Source organism: Muntiacus reevesi, chromosome 10, assembly GCF_963930625.1.
Source record: "Muntiacus reevesi chromosome 10, mMunRee1.1, whole genome shotgun sequence".
Lineage (NCBI taxonomy): Eukaryota > Metazoa > Chordata > Mammalia > Artiodactyla > Cervidae > Muntiacus > Muntiacus reevesi.
The window spans coordinates 76308439-76329429 of NC_089258.1; the positions used below are offsets into that span (position 1 = coordinate 76308439).

General features: G+C 40.9%; 1 protein-coding gene across 1 annotated transcript in view; it reads right to left on the minus strand.

The window, feature by feature from the left end:
* The window catches only part of ZMAT4 (zinc finger matrin-type 4), a 363653-nt gene that overhangs the window by 33003 nt on the left and 309659 nt on the right, over positions 1 to 20991 (minus strand). The window contains exon 6 of the mRNA XM_065947284.1: positions 19338 to 19434. Within this exon, the coding sequence (XP_065803356.1) occupies positions 19338 to 19434 (97 nt within the window). The remainder of the gene's footprint in view (positions 1 to 19337; positions 19435 to 20991) is intronic.

The window sequence follows — 20991 nt, forward strand, 5'->3', positions numbered from 1 at the left end:
CTTCCATAACCCTGTCAAATTTTAAATATATACATTGAAAGCAAAATAGACAATTTCACCAAGGGAAATTGGACATTCTATTATAACTCGTTGTCCTGAACAAATTATATAAATAATAATACTTGCAACCACAGATGGTCTATTTCCCGGGAAAGCTCTGTAATAAATCCCTAAGCCATAGGGATGTACCAGCAGAAAATGTTTTTTTGCTTTTTTTTTTTTCCTTTTTTACTCACCAATGAGAAAACAAATCATTATTTTCTTTTTCCCTCAAATAAATTTCAGCAGTTCAAATTAGTTTCAGATGAAACCATGTATTCTCCAGGTGCTGTTTCAATTCTTTAGCATTCTTGGTTCAATTCATTTCTAGGTGGATATTAATTATCTTACACATGTGATTCTAGAGTATTTTTATTAAAGTCATATGGTTCCATTAAAAATGGTTTTTCATTTACAATTTTTCTATGCACCGAAAGCAGGGAGATTTGGAATGTCATTCATTAATAAGACAAGGTCGTTTTCTTGAGAAAATTGGGAACCTCTGAAGTTCCTCTGTGATTTTTTCAGAGCAGGACTAAATGACTCAGCACTTAATGTTCTGAACTTTCGTCTGGCATTTAGCGCTCTTCCCTTCTTTTGTTATCCAGCTGCTTTATTAGTGTACTGTGGTAGTTTTGTAGCGTGCTAACACGGCCAGACTGATTGCTTCCTACAATCTCCTCCACTGTTTTGTTCCAGTTTTGTCTTTTCACGCTTGAAGGCCAAGGCTTTTGTGGCTCACACAGACCAGCATCTGATTCCCCTGCAGAATGCACCCTTCACCAAGGTGGGTGGTGATAACCAGTGAGTACTAACAAGGGATTCTGTCCATCCTCACGGGTTCCAGCTGGCGACCAGGAATTCAGGCTCATCCTGGCACTTCTCCACTTTCCATCCCTTTCTCCTTCCAACAGCCTGGGCTGCATCCTCCAAGCTCCAGCCTCCAGTGCAGAAGCAACAGCCTTAGAGAGTATTTAACCAGCTGCCACAGTTGCTGGAGGTCAAACCTCTGTTCCGAATAACTGGTGGCGGATGGGGGAGCTGTTCAACATGCTGCTTTTTCCTCTCTGCTCCTTTCCCAACACCAAATGACACATCCACCTTCCGGGCTTTAACTTGATCCTCCCTGCGAAAGTGAGGATCAGTCGCTTCAGTCATGTCCGACTCTTTGCGACCCCATGAACTGTAGCCCACCAGGCTCCCTCTGTCCATGGGATTTCCCAGGCAAGAATACTGGAGTGTATTACATCTCCAGGGGATCTTCCCAACCCAGGGATTGAACCCAGGTCTCCTGCATTGTAGGTGGATTCTTCACCATTTGAGCCACCAGAGAAGCCCTCTCTAGTCGACTCCAACATCCCCATTTTAAGCCTTGGCATGTATCTGCACTCCACATCTATTTCCAGCTACCTACAGGACATCCCCATTCCTTCAAAAGCAATGCATTTCAAGCTTAACTGACTAAAATCCCTGTCAGCCTCCATCAGCACCCCTTCCATCTTCTAGGTGGGACAAAGGCAGGCACCTTTGACTCTTGCCTCTGTTGTCTTCTCAGCAATGGTTTTCAAATGGTTCCTCAGAGTTCTAGAAAACAACAGGGGCCCGGGAAGAAGTCCAGTGTAACACTTTTGATCCTACATGTCCAATGCCAATAGACAGAGCTCTGTTTTCATGCAATTCCACATGTAGTTATTTTAAGAGAGTTCTGCTGTTTACTGTGGCATCTTCATGAAAAGTTCCATCCTCGGCACGTCCCAGAGTCACACGTCACCCTCTGCTGTCCTCACTGCTATTATCTGTGGGGCTGCAGGCCTGTCTTGCTCATCCAGTGAGAACACTGGTGAGGAACACCTTCCCTCCACTCTCACACTCATCACTGGGGGCATCACAGTTTCCAAATGTCAGCCAGAAGCCCATGGGGAAAACCAACCACCGCCTCCCAGTGGACAAGCCAGGCTTCCACGGGGAAAACCAACCACCACCTTCTAATGGGCAAACTAGATTTTTCGTCTCTTCCTACTTGACTCTTTCTGGTATGAAGTGACTCTGTTTTGTACTCTCCTTGAAATTCTTTTCTTCCTTGGCCTCTAAAGCATTAGTCTGTCCTGTTCTCCTGCTATTTGAAAAGAAATAAAAAAGCATCATTATGGGAAAAGGGGTTGACATCACTTCCTTTGGTCACCCTGTGTGTGGTCATGTCCATCAGTGTGTGTGTCCCTGTTTTTCCCCATATACTCTCTTCGAATGACCTCATCTCTTCCTGGTTCATCCATTTTAACTATCTTCTATGAGTTGATGACCCTTAAGTCTCAATCACCATCTATGATTTGTATTCCAGTCTCAAAAAACCAAACGTCCACTGGAATCTTGACCTGAACACGCCTAGAACTTTACATTCATCCCATCTGCAAATGAATCCATCCTTGTTCACCAGCCCAGGTTCATCCCATACAAGGGTATTTCTCTCACTTATTCATGCCTGTACTAGTCTCTCCTTTCTCTCTATTCCTTGCATGATGGTATATAAGATCACTCTCAGATATTAGCATTTAAATATTCTTTCATTATGTACATCTATTAATTGTTTCCTCATATAAACTCTAGGCTTCTTGAGTTTCCTCATATAAACTCTAGGCAGGGGTCATACCATTGGCTGGTTTTCTAGCCTCACAGTACCTGACATTTAGCTACACATAGAGTCAACACACAAAATGGTATAGAATTATTCTCCAGTATTTGGCTCAACTAATGAAATAAAATGCCAGAAAATCATAACTACATCCGCTCTCTAAATCCAAATGTAACAGATGCAATTCATCTTATTTGAGTACTACTAACAGGAAAAATCATTCTAAAGTGGAAACGTAAGAAAAAAATTTCTAAAATAGATTTTAAAGTTTGACTTACAGTTATGCCTTAAACATTTTCACCTGCATGACTTTGCATGACTTGATAATCCATCTTTCTCCAACTCCAGCCCTCTGACTGGACAAGGGCATATGAAGACAGATGAGAAAGGCATGATTTATTTGGCTATAGGACTCTGTCCCTAGAGATAGTCAATCTTTGATTCTGAAAGCCAGTCAGAAATTGGGGGACTAAGGGGCGGCTGGGAAGCAGAAGTCGGGCTTCCAGCTTTGCTTCCTGTGGCCAGACTCCTGGTCCAGGGACAACCACTGACCTTCCACCCTGTGGCCACAGGAGGAGGGGCCTCTCCCCTCTCTTATGCCAGGTTCCCCCAGACTCTCAGAGGCCTCACAAATCTGCCATCTACCACCTTTCTCTGACTGAGAATGATAAAGCAATAATGAAGCTACTTACTCCCCACTAGTCTGACAAAATGATTAAAAAAAAAATACAATGGTGAGTCATGAGCTCAGTACATCCATAGTTGCTTTAGAATATTTGAAATCTTGGCTTGACGGGCACTAAGCAAGAGGAACCAAAGGAATCACCATGGACAAAGCCACGATGGGAAGGCGGTCTAGAAATCCTATGCAGGAGAGATAGCTAGCTCCTTGTCACATTTCTCACTTGCCCTTTGAAATCCAGACTATATAGAAGCAGATGCTATTTCTCCATCCCTGGGCCCCAAAAGACCAAGCCTGACCTGCCAGCTCCAGTACCCCCTGCCCTCTCTGCCCCACTCAATGACACCCTTTAAATGTCTACATCAATCCCTCCCATCCAAACTTCTCACAGATGAGGCTCTCAAATTTGTCGTTTATGTATCCCATTGTACAACTAGCCCTGGGACGTCTATGGGAAAATAGACAAAGTAATTTTTTCTTCTTCTTCATCAGTTAGCTATTAGGCATGTGTGGAGGGAAGGGTATCATGATGAAAGAAGAAAGCCATTGCTTGAAATCTGACCCCAAGGCAGGTCCAGTGGTCCAGCCTGATTACTCATAATTAACAGAGAACATTTTGGAATGATATTCGTTGACTTTAGTTATTCATATGCTGTGTTGGCCTCAACCTTAATTAGATGGTTGAGGAAGGAAAGACTATTAATTGCTTAGCATCCTTTGTGGACACAGGATGAGGTATTTTAATCAAAAGATTCAGGAATAATCCTTCTTCAAGGTTAAAAGAAAAATTACCTTCATGGGTAGTAAAAAAAAAATCTGCTTTGGAATAATAAAGCAGTTCTTGTTATGAATATCTGACTCAGGCTGACTCTTTTATGTGTGAGTTACCTTATAGAAGCTAATCATATGCTATCAATGCCTAGAACCATATGCTAGAGCTCGTGTTAGAAGCATGAAGAGAAAACAAATAATTAGAATTGATTTTCAACAGAAGTTGGACAGATAAATGCATCTAATCATCATTCTTTGATCGCAACTGTCACTTATTCCTAACGTAATTTGCATTCCTGGTTTCTTCTGAGGAAATCGCCATGAAATATCCTATCAGGTGTTACAAGATTTAAATCGTCATACATAAGACATGAGGGCTCTTCAAAGAAAACCCAGAAAATAGGACATTTTGAGTGAAGAAAGCAAAGGCTTTTGGGGTAAAGTCTTAGAAGGCAAAGCTTCTGTGACAGTTGAGACAACAAAACGGCAAGTTGCTGTCTTGATGCTTCATCCTGTTCATACTTGACACCCCTCCTGCATCCTCAGACCATCTTGGCTCCTTCGTTCCCAGCTCAGGTTCCCAGTTGATACAGAAATTAAAAGCTGCACCTAAAATGTGTGTTCCTGGTGACACTTTCTTGGACACACAGCAGGGGATGCTATGCTTGGTCACTCAGTTCCACTGCAGTTGGCAGCTGCTCAGAGAATTTGTCAGCCTCCATCGCTGAGACGGGCCACCAGCCCTCTCTCCTGCAATTTCAATGGACCCCAAAATGAGAGGTTACTCTTGGGGATCCCAAAGCTTTAGTGCTTAGGCATTTAAAAGTACATGAGTGCTTTAAGGATAAGGAAGGTAATTTGCTAGTTTGTCATTCTCTGCTAAGTAGAGAATGACAAACTAGCAAATTACACCTAGAATGCAGTGGATCACTCTGTCATGATTGACTCAACTATAGACCCAGTCAATGGATGACCTGGAGTTCTTTCACCATGACTTATTGTTTCAATGAAAACATTCAGCTCGTGAGTGGAGCAAATTCCATCAGCAGAATGAACTCTCAAGATTCAATACAGAACTATCCATTGCATGTTCTAGAAGGTTGACTAATTAGTGGCTTGTGGCTAGGTTTCTTGAGAGTTAAATTTAAATGAGAGATGCCTCTTCACTGTGCATACTTACATGAAACCTGCTGGTAGATCTTTAACCTGTGCTGATGTTTTTGAAATGCTGGTGTGAGGGAGCCTAACTCCTTTCCTGTCACTTTTAGCAGGAGAACAGCAAATGTCTTCCTTCTAATCTGGTAAATTTCCTGTCCATAAAGGATTGCTCAGATTACATTCTGAACTGGTCTCTTTCTCACACAGAAAGCATCCTTTTTACCTGCAGGATTCTTATAGAATATGAAATAGCACAATCATGACATCTAGTTCCAAAAAATAGAAAACTGTGTAGCTGGTCTAAAAGGGTCCTTTCTATTATAGATACTCAAGAGCAACTTAATAAGTTGCCTGCCCATGAAAATCTTAGCTGTTAGGAAATTTATCTTATTTAGCACTGGAAAGATGTTAGAACACAGAATCTATTGTTTGAGTTTTATCCATTATCAGAGAAGCCAAATCAGAGGTCTGAAACTCCTCTATTTGAGGCTATTATAAGATCATTCTTGTTAGAACAGGAATACATTTGGCGGTGATGGTTTTGGAATCAAACAGAGTAAAGAGCACATGTTAGCCTGTTAGGTGTCTTTAGAAGAAAGAGCACTTAAATAAGGAAGCAGAAAGACAGATATATCTCTGGGGAGTATAACAGGACCAGAAGCTGTGAGAAGAACTTTGAAGTAATTGTGTCCTGAACTTGAAATGTCACCAACATTTTGAAAGCTAGCTAGATTTTGATTTGTATTTGACTACTCAGCATGACACAGACTGAGATTTCTCTGTGACCCTAAAACCTATAGAAAAGAAAATACACATTCCTATTTTCCATTAAGGACTATTCGAAGTGACACATATATACTATAATGATTCTCAAAAATGTATATTCAGACTGAGGCCCAGATTCTGATTACATCTTGCTATGCTAAACTCACTATAGAATGGCCTGGAAAATTTTAACTCCAAGAAGGAAAAAAACAAACAAAAATCTTCAAAATGTTTATTGCTGAGTTATAACTTAAATAACAGTAGTTAACACCTGCAGAGGTGACTCCCTAATACAGAAAGATCATTTGTTTTTTGAGAAAACCCTTCCAGATTCTGAAAGATGGGGCCATTTATCAAATGCTGTGAATCAAAGTCAGATTTAATAAGTTGATGTTCAGATTAGCTAAGATCCAGCATGAGCTGCAGCAGACAGAGGCCTGCATAAAAAAGGATACATATTATTTTTCAATGGTGAAATAAAAAATGCAAATGAAAAAGAAAAATGTGGTCTGTGTTAGCAGAATGGTAAAGAAAATCTCCCCAAGGAGTATCAAAAGAATATTAGAAGAATGATTTTAGGAAATGCATCCAGGAGAATAGTCCCATTTATTTTATTTACTTTCAAGGTTTATCACTCCCGGTCTTTGGAGAATAGCGTGCTAATTACAGATGACTGACAAAATGTAACTGGTAACCAGAGCCAGAGAAAGTCAGAAGCCTGAATAAGAATCAGAGTGCAAAGACCACACACGCACTGGGAGCATTCAAATAATGTTATTTCTCCATAAAAAAGAATGAAATAATGTCATCTGCAGCAACATAGAGGAGCTGTCACAGTGAGAGAAGTAAATCAGAGAAAGATAAATATCATATGATATCACTTATATGTGGAATCCAAAACATGATACAAATGAATCTATTTGTGAAACAGACTCACAGATATGGAGAACAGACTTATGGTTGCCAAGAGGGGGGTGTGGGGGAGGGGAAGGATGGATTGAGAGTTGGGGATTAGCAGATGCAAACCACTATATATATATATAAAGAGAGAGAGAGAGAGAATGGATAAACAATATGGTCCTATTGTGTAGCACAGGAAATACTATTCAATATCCTGCAATAAATCATCATGGAAAAGAATATATATATATATATATATATTTATATGAAACTTAATCACTTTGCTGTACTGCAGAAATTAACACAATGTTGTAAATCAATGATACTTTAATAAAATAAATTCTTAAAAAGTGCTCTTTCTGATGCGGCAAGATTGAATACCAATGTTGAAACCGTGTAAAATGAGGACTTAGAACAGGTGGAAGGCAACAGACCCCAAGAGACTCAGAATGAGACTAGCCTTCTGAAGTATGTCCTAGATAATTCTTTATATTCCACTGTCTGATTTAGGTCAATCTGGGCTCTAAACCCTGAAGGGGCCTGAACTTCTATTCGAGTACAAAACCCCAACTTTGAGCAAGCAGCTAGACTTTGCTATGAAGAATTCTGCAGCAATCTAACAGAAGGAATGTGCGTGTCACTCAGTCATGTCTGACTCTTTGCAACCCCATGGGCTGTAGCCTGTCTGGCTCCCCTGTCCATGGGATTCTCCAGGCAAGATTACTGGAGTGAGTTGCCATTTCCTTCTCCAGGGGATCTTCCGAATCCATGGATCAAACCCAGCTCTTCTGCATTGTAGGCAGATTCTTTACCATCTGAGCCACCAGAAAAGTCAAAAAGAGTACTTAGGACAAAAAAGTCCTGAGGGAGCCATCAATATTCATCTCCCTGTTCCCCAAAGTCCATTTCAAATGTAATTTCATTAATACAGAATGACAACCAACACTTATGAGAATAAGGTTCATGCCATTCAAGCCAAGCATTGTCTAAGAAGTTTCATATTTTTTGTTATTGTTGCTTTTTGTGGCTCTTAAAACTCAGTCCTCACCACAGTTTTGCTAGGAATTTTTATTATTTTTTTCCTTCTATTTTTTTTCTTTAATTTTATTTTTCTTTATTATTTTTTTTAATCTGTCACATTTTTTCAGGTGTGGAAACTAAGCTCCAGAGAGGTCTTTGCATAAGAACCTCAAGGGCATCAAATCAGAAGCTGTAGAGCCAGGATTGAACCCTGATGGTCTCATTCCTAAGCCCCTTCCCTGCCCTCAAGCTTGACTACCTTTCCTTCAGGTCCAGAAGCATTCTGTGCCAACATATCCTGTACTGATTCTAGCTGCATTTGCTTGACTATGCGTTGTATCCCCTCAACTAGAGGGGTACAATGTTGAGAGGTATAATGATCTTCTATTATCCCTAAAACCTATTTTAATGTCTCAAACACAGGAGGTGCTCAACTGATTTTGGTCCTTGGAGTGAATTGAATGGGATGAGGGGTAGATTTGTCCAGTCACTCAAACCACTACCTCCTTTATTTACACTAGGAAAATCCCAGCCAGACTCAAAACCATAACCGTGGCATGCTTCCAGCCCCATCCTGTCTCCTCCAACCACTCCCCCACCAGCATCGACCCACAATGAAGCAAGGTCCTTTATTTATCTTAAGTCAGTTTCCTGGCACTTCCTGTCCTATGACAATTTTAAGAGATGAGACAAATGTTGGCCAAATTCAAAATTTTTTCCAGAGTTAGGTCGGAGTAGAAGTCAAGACAGCTCAAGATAATTAACACATGGACGTATTCTAGTTTCTGATCACCTCTGGTGAGATGAGTGAGAAGGTTACAGTAACTTACAAAGGCCCAGACTGAGTATAAAACCAGAGGCCTGACTGCTCAGGTGAGGGGCCAAGGTCCTCTCTCCAGCTTTCCTCTTGCCTCTCGTCCATCCCGTTGGCCGGAGAAACCGACAGAGTGAGAGCTTGGTATTCACAACACGGAATAAAGTGAGAGTAAGCTTTTCCCTCTAATCTCTCCTTGTACAATGAACTTCACCTCTTTTGCCCCAAGTCATAGCCTTTGAAAAACTCCTTTGGTCTTTGTTTAAGGCTAGGATAAACAGGCCTGTAGCACACCTTTCCTTTAGCAGAACTTGAGTCTGAGGGGGTTGGCCAATTTCTGGGCCACTCAGCAAGAGACAAATAAACACTAAAGCAGGATGACTTGAGAGCCACTCTTCTGCAGCTGGAAAGTCCTAAAAAGTTTAGAAAGCTCAACCTTGAAGCATAAAATTAGATAATGTTGGGTTAACAGAGATCTTGACTACACTATATTCAATGAGGGCTTTGAAACTCAGTGAGGGGACATGATTTGAGAAGCACTGATCTAGGACTTGCTATCCACCTCCCAGGCCAGGCCTACTGGGCTCCATCCTTTCCTTCTGGTGGTTCTTTTCTCTCTTGATGCAGATGAACTTTCCAGAACCAAGTCAGGTAACAGCCTTGCACCCATGGAAGCTGGTACTAAGTGACTTTCTTTCTTCTTCTTCTTCTTTTTTTTATTGATGTGAACTTTTATTAAAGTCTTTATACAGAATTTGTTACAATATTGTTTCTGTTTCATGTTTTGGGTTTTTGGCTGTGAGGCATGTGGGATCCTAGCTCCCTGACCAGGAATCAAGCCTGCACCTCCTGCACTGGAAGATGAAGTCTCAACTACTGGACCACCAGGGGAGTCCCTTGGAGACCTAAGTGGTGTTCTGAAGCAGTAAGACAAGAATATGAGAGGTAGGCAAGGGACTCACGGTCAAAGCTGAGACTTGAAACCATCAGCTCAGACCACTCTGGAGACAGCCATGACTCGTGCAAATGTCAAGCAGGTCAAAATCAAAGGGCCTCCAGGCTTCCCTGCTAGTTCAGTTGGTAAAGAATCCCCCTGCAATGCCAGAGACCCCGGTTCGATTCCTGGGTTGGGAAGATCCACTGGAGAAGGGATAAGCTATCCTCCCCAGTATTCTTGGGCTTTCCTTGTGGCTCAGCTGGTAAAGAATCTGCCTGCAATGTGGGAGACCAGGGTTCAATCCCTGGGTTGGGAAAATTTCCTGGAGAAGGGAAAGGCAGCCCACTCCAGTATTCTGGCCTGGAGAATTGCAAAGAGTCGGACACGACTGAGCAACTTTCGCATCACATCCAAAAGGAGGGGATGGGAAACGAGTGAGTTTGAGAATACTAGGGGTCATCAGTCATTCTGTAAATAATATGAAAGAGTGAAATAGCTCTGTATTTAGTTCTTTCCAAGCCCACAAAAGGCTTAATCTAGTCACAGACTGAAATTGTAATGTATCCTTAGATATGGCATACAGAGCAAAAGCATGCAAGTGATTTAGGAAAAACAAGAGATATTAGAATTGCCTGTGTACTAGTGCTATAGAGGGGGACATATATAGTTTTTTCCTGCTTTTCTGGAATTCCTTTATCTATAGCCTACTGTTTCTTCCTTTTGAGAAATTGGACTCTGGGGCTTTCCACCGAGAAAGGAGGACTCTTGACAACAGTGAACTTGAATATTCAATTAAAAACAGGGTTAATTGAGGAAAAGACTGGAAGTCCCTTAAAAAACTAATAATAGAGTTATCATATGGTCCAGCAATCCCACTCCTGGGCATATATCCAGACAAGACACAAATTAATTTGAAAATACACATGCATGCCGATGTTAACAATAACGCCACTCACAATAGCCAAGACATGGAAGCAAGTTGAGTGGCCAGCAGCAGAGAAATGGATAAACAAGATGTGTTAACCATATGTGGAATATTCCTTGGCCATCAAAAAATGAAACTTTGCCATTTGCAGCGACATGGATGGACCTAGAGGGTATTATACTAAGTAAAGAAACTCAGGTAGAGAACCACAAACATTATACAATATCACTTGTGTGTGGGATCTAAAGAATGATACAAATGAACTTACTCACAAAACAGATTCACAGACAGGAAAAACAAACTTATGGTTACAAAGGGTTACAAAGGAGGGGAGGGATAAATTAGGAGTTTGGGATGAATAGATACATACTGCCATATATAAAGCAGATAAAGCACAAGAATTTACTGTGTAGTGCTATAGTTGATATCTTGTAACAACCTATAGTGGAAAAGAATCTGAAGCTGCACATCTGAAAGTAACACAACACTGCAAAGCAACTAGAGTTTAATAAAAACATTTTACAAAGCAGGGCTAAATAGACAATGGCCTTTGATCCACGAGCCCCATCTCAGCCCCATCTTGGTGCTTCACAGGGCACCCTGTTCATAGTGCCCAGGACGTAACTGGGCTTCCCAGGTGGCACTAATGGTAAAGAACCCTCCTGCCAATGCAGGGGACATAAATGCATGTTCGATCCCTGAGTTGGGAAGATCCCCTGGAGAAGGAAATGACAACCCATGCCTGGAGAATCCCATGGACAGAGGAGCCTGGCAGGCTACGGTCCGTAGGGTTGCAAAGAGTCGGACAAGACAAGCGATGGAGCACACAGGATATAAATCTAGCCCTTTGGCTAGAAAGACGCGGTGACACTCCACAAGCTCCATTTCCTTCAGGGGCTCGTCTGCACGGCCAAACTCGTAAACTGGAACAAGCAAAGCAGTTGTCTTGGATTCTAGACTGTGTCCTTTATTCTGAACCTTTCCAAGCAGCTCACAATTATCAGCAGAGGAGAACTAACTTCACCCTCTTTGGGAAAGGACAGCTCTGCTGTCAACACTGTCTCATGCCCTGTTGATCTCAGCACTCAGAACCAAAGTCCCAACCCCTCCGGTTACTGAAATTGATTATTGACAGGAAGCAACATTGAAAATTCAACCAAAATTTCTATATTTTTAGCCTTCGAAGAAGTCCACGCCTTGATGTGGTTTTTGTTTGCTGGCTTGTTTCTGAAGAGAGCAACACCTTGAAATACTAAGCCACTTGACTTATTATAGTTGCTATTGCTGTATAGTCACTAAGCTGTGGAATTTCCCAGGCAAGAATACTGAAGTGTGTTGCCGTTTCTTTTTTCAGGGGATCTTCCCGACCCAGGGATTGAATCCAAGTCATCTGTGTCTCCTGGGTTGGCAGGCGGATTCTTTACCACTGAGCCACCAAGGAAGCCCAATACTGAAGCGGAAGCTTCAATACTTTGGCTGAAGCAAAGAGACGACTCATTGGAAAAGACCATGAAGCTGGGAAAGACTGAATGCAGAAGGAGAAGGGGGCAGCAGAGGGTGAGATGGTTAGCCAGCAATGGACACAAATGGGCAGACTGGGAGATACTGGAAAACAAGCAGCCTGGTGTGCGGCTGAGCAGCAACAAATTTACTGTAATTCCAGTAGATTCTCCATGCTTGGCATCTCTTACAAAAATATCTTATTTATTATTATTGGTTGTACTCCCACCTAACTACTATCCTGAATGCAAGAACTTAATTCCAAGGTTTTTAAAGCAAATATATTCCAGCCCTGAAAATGAGACTGAACATCCATCCAATCACTTCACAAATAAATGAACATAACAGGGAAATGAATAATATGAAGATTTTGTCGGGACGATTCATATTGATTACAAAAAAGTTGCAGAAAAAGCAGCGGCTATCACCATTTCAGGCTTCTTCTCAAAGGGAGCAGCACATTTACAACCAAATTGTGGTCAGTCAGATGTATTCTCTTAGACACTTGTATCTCATTTTCAGTTGTCTGAAATATCAAAGTAAGTAACGACAACTTTTATATCCTTTAATTCTAAGTCATATAATGTCCTGAAGCTTGAAGTGTTCCCCAAACTCAAATTTAAGTAGATTATGGGGGCGGGGACTGTTCATTAGTCTATAGTATGAACTCATGTGTCTTTAAATTTCATTTTAAGCACTTGTACTAATTGACAGGCTAGATCTCCTGGAAATACTGAAAAATCTACTAATGGGCAATTGCTTTATATGTCAGGGTGATCATTTGCATTTCTAAACCTTTAATCTCATTAGATACTGGGTATTTCTCTTGCTATTTAACCATGGAGCAACATTTGACTGTCATTTTGCTGTTTATGACATTTGCCTAAAAAAGAAAAAGCCATTTAACTAGTTGAGCCAAGAACAGAAGTCAGGTTTATTGGAAACCTTTACTATTACAATTATAACACTTAAATAATGCTATTATTGTCATATTGCTCTTAAGTATTATTGTAACAGTAACAGGAAAGGTTGCCAATAAACCTGACTTCTGTTCTTGGCTCTGCCGACCAATTATTCTAGGGGCCTTAGACAAGTCTGAGATTAAATTTTCTAACCTATAAAATGGAGATGAGAGTCTCTGGCCAATTATAGGACTGCTATGTGTATGAGATGTGATCCTTTCAAAGCATTTTACAAGTCCCACTTCAGTTATCCACGGTGGCATCACCATCACACCATCCTCTCCATCATCACCACCACCATCATTGTCATGATTGGGATCAGCATTGTAAGCAACTGTCCAGGAAAATAGGACTGAAAGATTACTTATAAAACAAAGCATGTAAGTTTCACACTATATTAATTTCCTAGGGCTGGCCTCAAAAAGTAGTCAAAGCTGAGTGACTTCAAATAACAGAAATGTATTCTCTCTAGAGAATGGAAGTTCTAGAAGATGGAAGTCTGAAATCAGGTGTCAGCTGGGTGCTCTCCCCCCGACATCTCTAGAGGAGAATCCCCCTGGCCTCTCTCAGAACCTGCTGGCTCCTGGTGGCCCTTGGCTTGGAAGGAAGCAAAGTCCGAACTCTGAATCCATCTTCACGTGGCCGCCTTCTTCGTGTGTGCAAATCTCCCTTTCCATCCCCTCATAAAGACACCATAAGTCATTCTCATAAATCCAGAAAGATGTCATCTTGAGATGCTCAACTTTTACTTCTGTAAAGACGCTATTTGCAAATGAGGTTGTATTCTGAAGTTCTGGTTGGACACAATTGGGGCAGGGGAGGGTCATTGCCAGTTTCAGTAAACAGTCAAGGCTGACTGGGGGCATGTTTCAGGAGGAATCTGAGGTCTGAATTCAGGTTTCATAAAAAAGAATACCAGGATCATGAGTAAAACATGGAAAGTATAGCACATTTGTCTCACCCTCGTCAGCACTAATCACTCATCTTTGAGGGAAGTGAGACTGAAAGGTTTGTTGGTGCCCAGGGTCACTCAGAGGGCAAAACTGCCCTAGAAATAAAATTCTGTGTGCTTTCCACTACACAACTGAATCATCTTTGCTCATCTCAACACTTCCCCAGAAATGATTGCTAAAAATATGAATATAAAACCTTGAAAATTACCGACACTTTAATACTTATGTTGACTTAGAGTAGAACAGTTAAAAAACCACTTGGCTGACCTCCATTTCTGGTTCTGGTTGAGTAACTGGTCACACTAACCTTTCACCTGAAGACAAAATAAGAGCTGGATGCAATTTAAAGGAAAAAGCTTTTGAAAGCCTTGAAGAGCTGCTGTAGTTGATGTTGGTATACCTCAAGGGAAATATGACTAGTAACAAAGAAGGGCATTTCATGATGGCAAAAGATGATTTTAGAAAAAGGGCCCATACAATAAGAAGGCATGAAAAATCCTCAATTTGTAAGTAGCTAATAATATATTTTTAAGTATATAAAACTAAATACAAAGGATTAACAGGACACATCGGCTAATCCATACATATAGTTGGAAGTTTTTAATCATGTCTGCTTCTCATGGATATAACAAATAGACAAAAAAAAAAAATCAGTGAGGATATACTAATTTGAACTAGATGAAGAAACTACCTAATTGACAGCAAGGACCATTTACCCAACAGTAAATTCTTTTCAAGTAAACATAATACATGAGCAAAACTGACTGTGTGCCTGGGGAACAAAATGTGTGCATGCGTGCTAAGTCACTTCAGTCCTGTCTGACTCTTTGCGACCCCATGGACTATTGCCCGCCAGGCTCCTCTATCCATGGGATTCTCCAGGCAAAAAAACTGGAGTGGGTTGCCATGCCCTCCTCCAGAGAATCTTCCCTACCCAGGGATTGAACCCTCATCTCTTAAATCTCCTGCATTGGCAGGCAGGTTCTTTACCACTAGCACCACTCGGGAAGCCCCAGGGAACAGAGTAAGTCTATACAAATTTCAAGAGACTGAGGTCATTTAGAATATTTTTTCTGACCCTGGTAGAATCCAGATGCAAATAAATTACAAAAAAATATAAATAGGAAAATTCTATAAATATTTGATTTTAGACATAACACTTCTAATCTAACATGAGTAAAAGGAGAATTTCTAAACAAACATGAGCAAAAGGAGCAAAACAGAAAGTATATTGAAATAAGTAACAATGCAAATACTACATATTAAAACTTTTGTAATACATAAAGTTGCTTTTAGAATGAAGCTAAAGCAATCAGTTGAGGTACACTGAAAACCTTAAATTCTTATACTATAAAAACAAAAAACATTGAAAAGTTGCTAACTTACACCTTTTTTTCCCCTAATTTTTATGTTGACGTATATAGTCCATGGGGTTGCAAAAGAGTCGGACAGAACTTTAGTGACTAAACAATAACAGCAACAGTGAATTCACAGTGTTGTGTTAGTTTCAAGTGTAGAGCAAAGTGATTCAGTTTTATATAAGTGTATATATACATCTTTTTTCTTTTTCAGATTTTTTTTTCATTATGGATCCTACACTTTTATATTAAGAAGCTAGAGGGGAAATGCAGATTAAACCTAAAAAAGTAGAAAAAAGAAAATAGTGTTTTAAAGGTCATAGAATAACTGCACATGAAGAAAATCAACAAATCCCCAACATCTGATCATCTAAAAGAAACCTAATAAGGAATGATAAACCTCTAACAAAAAGTTGAGCCAAGAAAAGAGGAAGAAACAAATAAACAATGTCCAGAAAGAAAAAATATTCCACAGACATCAAAAATAAAATTAGGTGATAAAATAAACACCTTTATAACCACATATTTTAAAATGCAAATAAAAATGGACACATTCATTGAAAGACAGCTTATTTAAACTGGTATAAGAAAAATAGAAAATATGAACAGTATGGTAGTAAAAGAAAACTACTTTTATAATCAAAATACTCCCATAGTATAAATCCATCACCAACTCATTGGAAAAGGCCCTGATGCTGTAATAGATTGAAGACAAAAGGAGAAGGCAGTGACAGAAGAGGAGATGGTTATATAGCATCACTAACTCACTGTACGTGAGTTTGAGCAAACTCCAGAAGATGGTGAAGGACAGGGAAGCCTGGCATGCTGCAGCCCCTGGGGTCGCAGAGAGTCAGACACAACTCAGCAACTGAAGAGCAAAGCATAAATCTCTAGGCCTAGATGACTTCACCAATGAATTCTTCCTAGCAGTTAGGGTAAGAAACAGGAGCGGTCCACCACAAACTCATTCAGGGATTAGAAACAGAAGGCAAAACTCTCAACTTGTTTAAGGAGGCCCCCACACACTTGAAACCAAGCCTAACAAGGATATTACAAGAAAGTTACAGAGCGGTCTGTCTCATAAACCAAGACACACATAAACACACACGCAGGATACTCAGATTCAGTATAATAGCAGATGAACCAGACCAGCGGGGCGGAGCTACAGTTGTTTTCTTCACATTTCCTTCATTCCACTCTTCAGAAGCACAGCAACCTCGTACTTTTGTGGTTAAAAAAAAAAGCAAACTGTCTTGTTTATTGAAAAGAAGGCAGCACAGGAGGCGGGTTACCCTTCTGAAGTCATGTATGTTTATTAAATTACACTAGGGAGGCGATGCCCTTTTTCAAAATTCACCATGGGGCCTTCTGCCGGCTGTCCCTGACATCCTGTGTCCCAAGCCTGTCTGCGGTGACTGAATGACATGAATTAATTAGAAGTGTGAGTCAGACGCAGCTGAGTCCGGTCCTGGTTCTGCCATTTGTCGGGTGTTGGCTGATTCACTTAGCTTCTCTGAGCCTTGGTTTTTTCAAATCAAGTAACGGTCAGTAATGTGTATGTTGAGGCTTCCCTGGTAGCTTAGCTAGTAAAGAATCCACCTGCAATGCAGGAGACCCCAGTTTGATTCCTGGGTCTGGAAGATCCCCTGGAGAAGGGATAGGCTACTCACTCCAGTGTTCTTGGGCTTTCCTGGAGGCTCAGGGGGAAAGGAATCGGCCTGCAATGCGGGAGACCTGGGTTTGACCCCTGGATTGGGGAGATCCCCTGGAGGAGGGCATGGCAACCCACTCCAGTATTCTTGCCTGGAGAATCCCAGGGACAGAGGAGCCTGGAGGGCTACAGCCCATGGGGTCTCAGAGAGTCGGACACGACTGAGTGACTAAACACAGTATGTGTGTTGAGGTAGTTAAGGGGACAGAATAGGGTCATAGATGTGACGATGCCTGGCTCAGGTTCTGTCACAGGAAGTTTTATAGGAACACAGAGAGAAGTAGATGTTTTCCTAAAACTGAGATGCTATCTAGCTGAGTTAGTCATCTACATGATCCCTGCCACCTAAAGTCACTACTGCCTACCTTTTTCTACCCATGTAAACAATAAATATGTCCTAAATAATGATTATTTCATGTTGCAGCTCCTTGTAAGGTGTGTGAGTGTTGGTTGGAGTGTTGGCTAGAATGCATGCACTGTGATCGCTAGAGATGTTGAAAGGATGATGTTTTTGGTTGGGGGTGGCAGATGGGATAGCAGCTCCTAGTAATCAAGGCAGGTGCTCAGTAACCAATCATAGAACATATTGCTCTTGAAGAATTTTCTTGATAAAAGCCCTGTGGGGGTGAATGAGAGTAAAGCAAGTCACGAAAGCAGTTTTGACTCACCAACAGCACAACATGGAGGGAAAACTGAGTCAGTAAGGGTCAGTCAGAAACTCTGGGCTTAAACCCCCCACCGAAGCCAGACCCACTGTGATCTACATCTTTACAATATCTCTGCAAAGAAATCTCCTTGCCTGGAATGCGCCTTCCTCATATACCTGCTTGGAAAGTCATTACTTATCTCTTATAATCACACATTCACGCCATCAGCAATGTATTGTTCTTGTTTAGTTGCTAAGTCGCAGCTGACTCTGCAACCCCATGGACTGGAGCCCGCCAGGCTCCTCTGTCCTTTGGATTTCCCAGGCAAGAATACTGGAGTGGGTTGCCATTTCCTCCTCCAAGGGCTCTTCCCAATCCAGGGATCAAACCCATTATTTCCTGCATGGTAAGCAGATTCTTTACCACTGAGTTACCTGGGAAGCCCATCAGGAATGTTCATGAAGCACTAGAGATGTATCGAGTGCTGTGCTGGCCATTGGGTGATAACAGAAAACAAAAAATCAAACCCCGACTTCATTGTTATGAACTCAGCCTCTGCATCGATGTCCCTGGAAATCTCACACTGCCCCTGGTCCTCAGAGTTCGGGGTGCCCACTTTATGGTAACAGTGAACAATCTATGTGTTTACATGACGGTTTCCCCAGCTTGGCAGAGAGTTCCCCAAGAGGAAGGCTTAAGTCCACTCAGCTTTTCTTCCCCAGGGCACACTCAGGGTCTGACACACGCGGGAGTTCCATCAATGTTTGTCCAATGAGTCATTCATTATTCATGAGGCCCTGATATAGTCAAATCTGTTTCAATGATTCTGCTCATGAATATGAGAGAAATGAAAACAATTAGATTCAGGAAAATTGCATCTTTTTGAGATAGCCTTTTGTTTTTTCCCTATTTTATTAGATTTTATGAGCAGTTCTAGCAGCTACTTTAAAAATACCTAAAAGTATTGGTTTTGTAAAAAGACGAGCAGTGTATATACAGGGGAAACAACGCCTGATTAGCCTTTTCTGGTTTAAAATCATGAGACTCAGAGGCGGGTGTGGAATGAGCTTCCATTCAACTGAAAATAGCTATACATGTGAATGACTTAAAATTCCAGATTTGTTAGGTTTCCAGACTAATCAACCATACTCTTCTAGAAACAGAAAGTGGTAGAAGACATGCATAGAATTCGACTTCACAACAAGGAGACCTGGTCCATCTCCAAAGTATTAAGAGAGATTATACTGTTTATCTTAAAACATTTAATATAGACGTAAAGATTCCTGGGAAGTTCATACAAATGTGCTCACTGTCCTTGAAAAGAAGGAAAGAAATGGAAAAAAAAATTGTCATCACTGTATCCAAAAAAAAAGGAAGAAGTCATTCTTCAAGCAGTGTCAGGCAGGTTCTGTAGGCTTGAGTGGCGTAAATATCAAGGGAACCTTGGAGATAAGCGATGTAGTTTTCATCTACTTATTTTGCAATAAGTAAAGCGGTTAGCCTTCATTCGTCATACTAAAGGTTACATACAAAAGGACTGAAGAGTTCGAACATGAAGGTACCTACTTGGTCTGGTGTTTGGATCCCTTCAGGTGGGCATGATACTGTTCTATTGAGTTTAGGGAGACACTGCAGGTGGTGCATCTGTAATTGCGCCTCAGACCTGTGGATGACAGACACACAGACCTGGTTAGCGGCATCACTGTCATCAACCCCCGGAACGAACCCCGGGATCCCCGAACGTTCAGGGACAGGCTATCTTAGAGGCCACCCGATCTAACCCACCGGTAGCATTCCAATCCCTCCTCCCAAGAACCCAACCAGCAGGTTCCTTACCAGAAGCTGACTGTGAATACCTTGGAAGCAGCCTGTCTCATTACTGATGACTGAACTGATTAGGACCTACTTCTTGGTGCAAAATGTTTCTGGATACTTTGTAACCCAAAGAAAGAAGCATTCTACTTTTTCCTTAAGGCAGATGTGGTAAATCACTGTTCCTGCAATGAAATTTGAGACTCCAGAGAAAAATCCTGTTTCAATTCCTCTTCCACCTTTATTCCAATCACAGAATCAGAAATTCAGCTTTTGATATCATTCATGTCAACTCTTCTCCCAGGATCATCTTATAAAATGCAAATACCCAGGAGAAGGATTAATCCATCTACTTATTTTTAAAGATTTTTTTTTTTACTGTGGATAATTTTAAAGTAAGTCTTCATTGAATTTGTTACTGTATCATTTCTATTTTATGTTTTGGTTTCTTGACCCCAAGGCACATGGGACCTCAGCTCCCTGACCCGGGATCAACGCACATCCCCTGCAACGGAAGGTGAAGTTATAACCACTGGTCCTCCAGGGAAGCCCCAACTAACTTAAGTCACATGAAAAATCACTTTCCACCAGAGGGTTGAAATCAAAATTATTCACTCATCTGTTTACTCATGTGGTTCATCCAGCAATAGAGTATCAACTTTGGACCAGATATTAGGGATTCCAAGATAAATAAGATGCTCTTTGTTTTCATGAAGGTTAGTTAAAAAAAAAAAAAAAAAAAAAAAAAACCTTGACTCCCATACAATATTGACTCATCTAGAGTCAAATATGTTAGAAAGAAACTTCAGCCAAACATCCGCCACAGCTCATGTTCCTTCTGTTGCTATGTCCCCATGAGAGTGGAGAGAAAAAGTAGCTTCAGTGTCATGGCTGAGACTTCAGATTTTAAGTCTTGGCTCCAAATATCCCTGGTTGTGTAATGTAGGGGAAGTCACATAATTTCTTACTGGCTTCAGTTTTTTCATCTACAAGATGAAGACAAAGTCGTGCATATCACAAGGTTTTATAAGAATTAAATGAATACACATATTCAAATACTTAGCAAGTGAGACTTCTTGTTAATTTTACTCCAAGATTCTCTCTTTCCATTGTCAACCAGAATATTAAACAGCTATAGCATTTTTCCTGATGAATGCATAATATTTTCTTTCTAAGGGGCAATATCATTCTTATTTTCCTAAAAGGAAAGTAATGCACAGGGCTGGAAGAATTTTGCAACCTGTTACCTGAGTGACTTCAGTGAGGAAGACTGAGTAAGATAAGATATAAAGTAGTGTCTGCTACACAACAAATAATCAACATAAACTCATTATTATATAGTTGCAAAGAGGTATTATAAGGGAATCATGATTTCCCAATGCCTTGGACGAAGTCCTAAGTTGAAGTT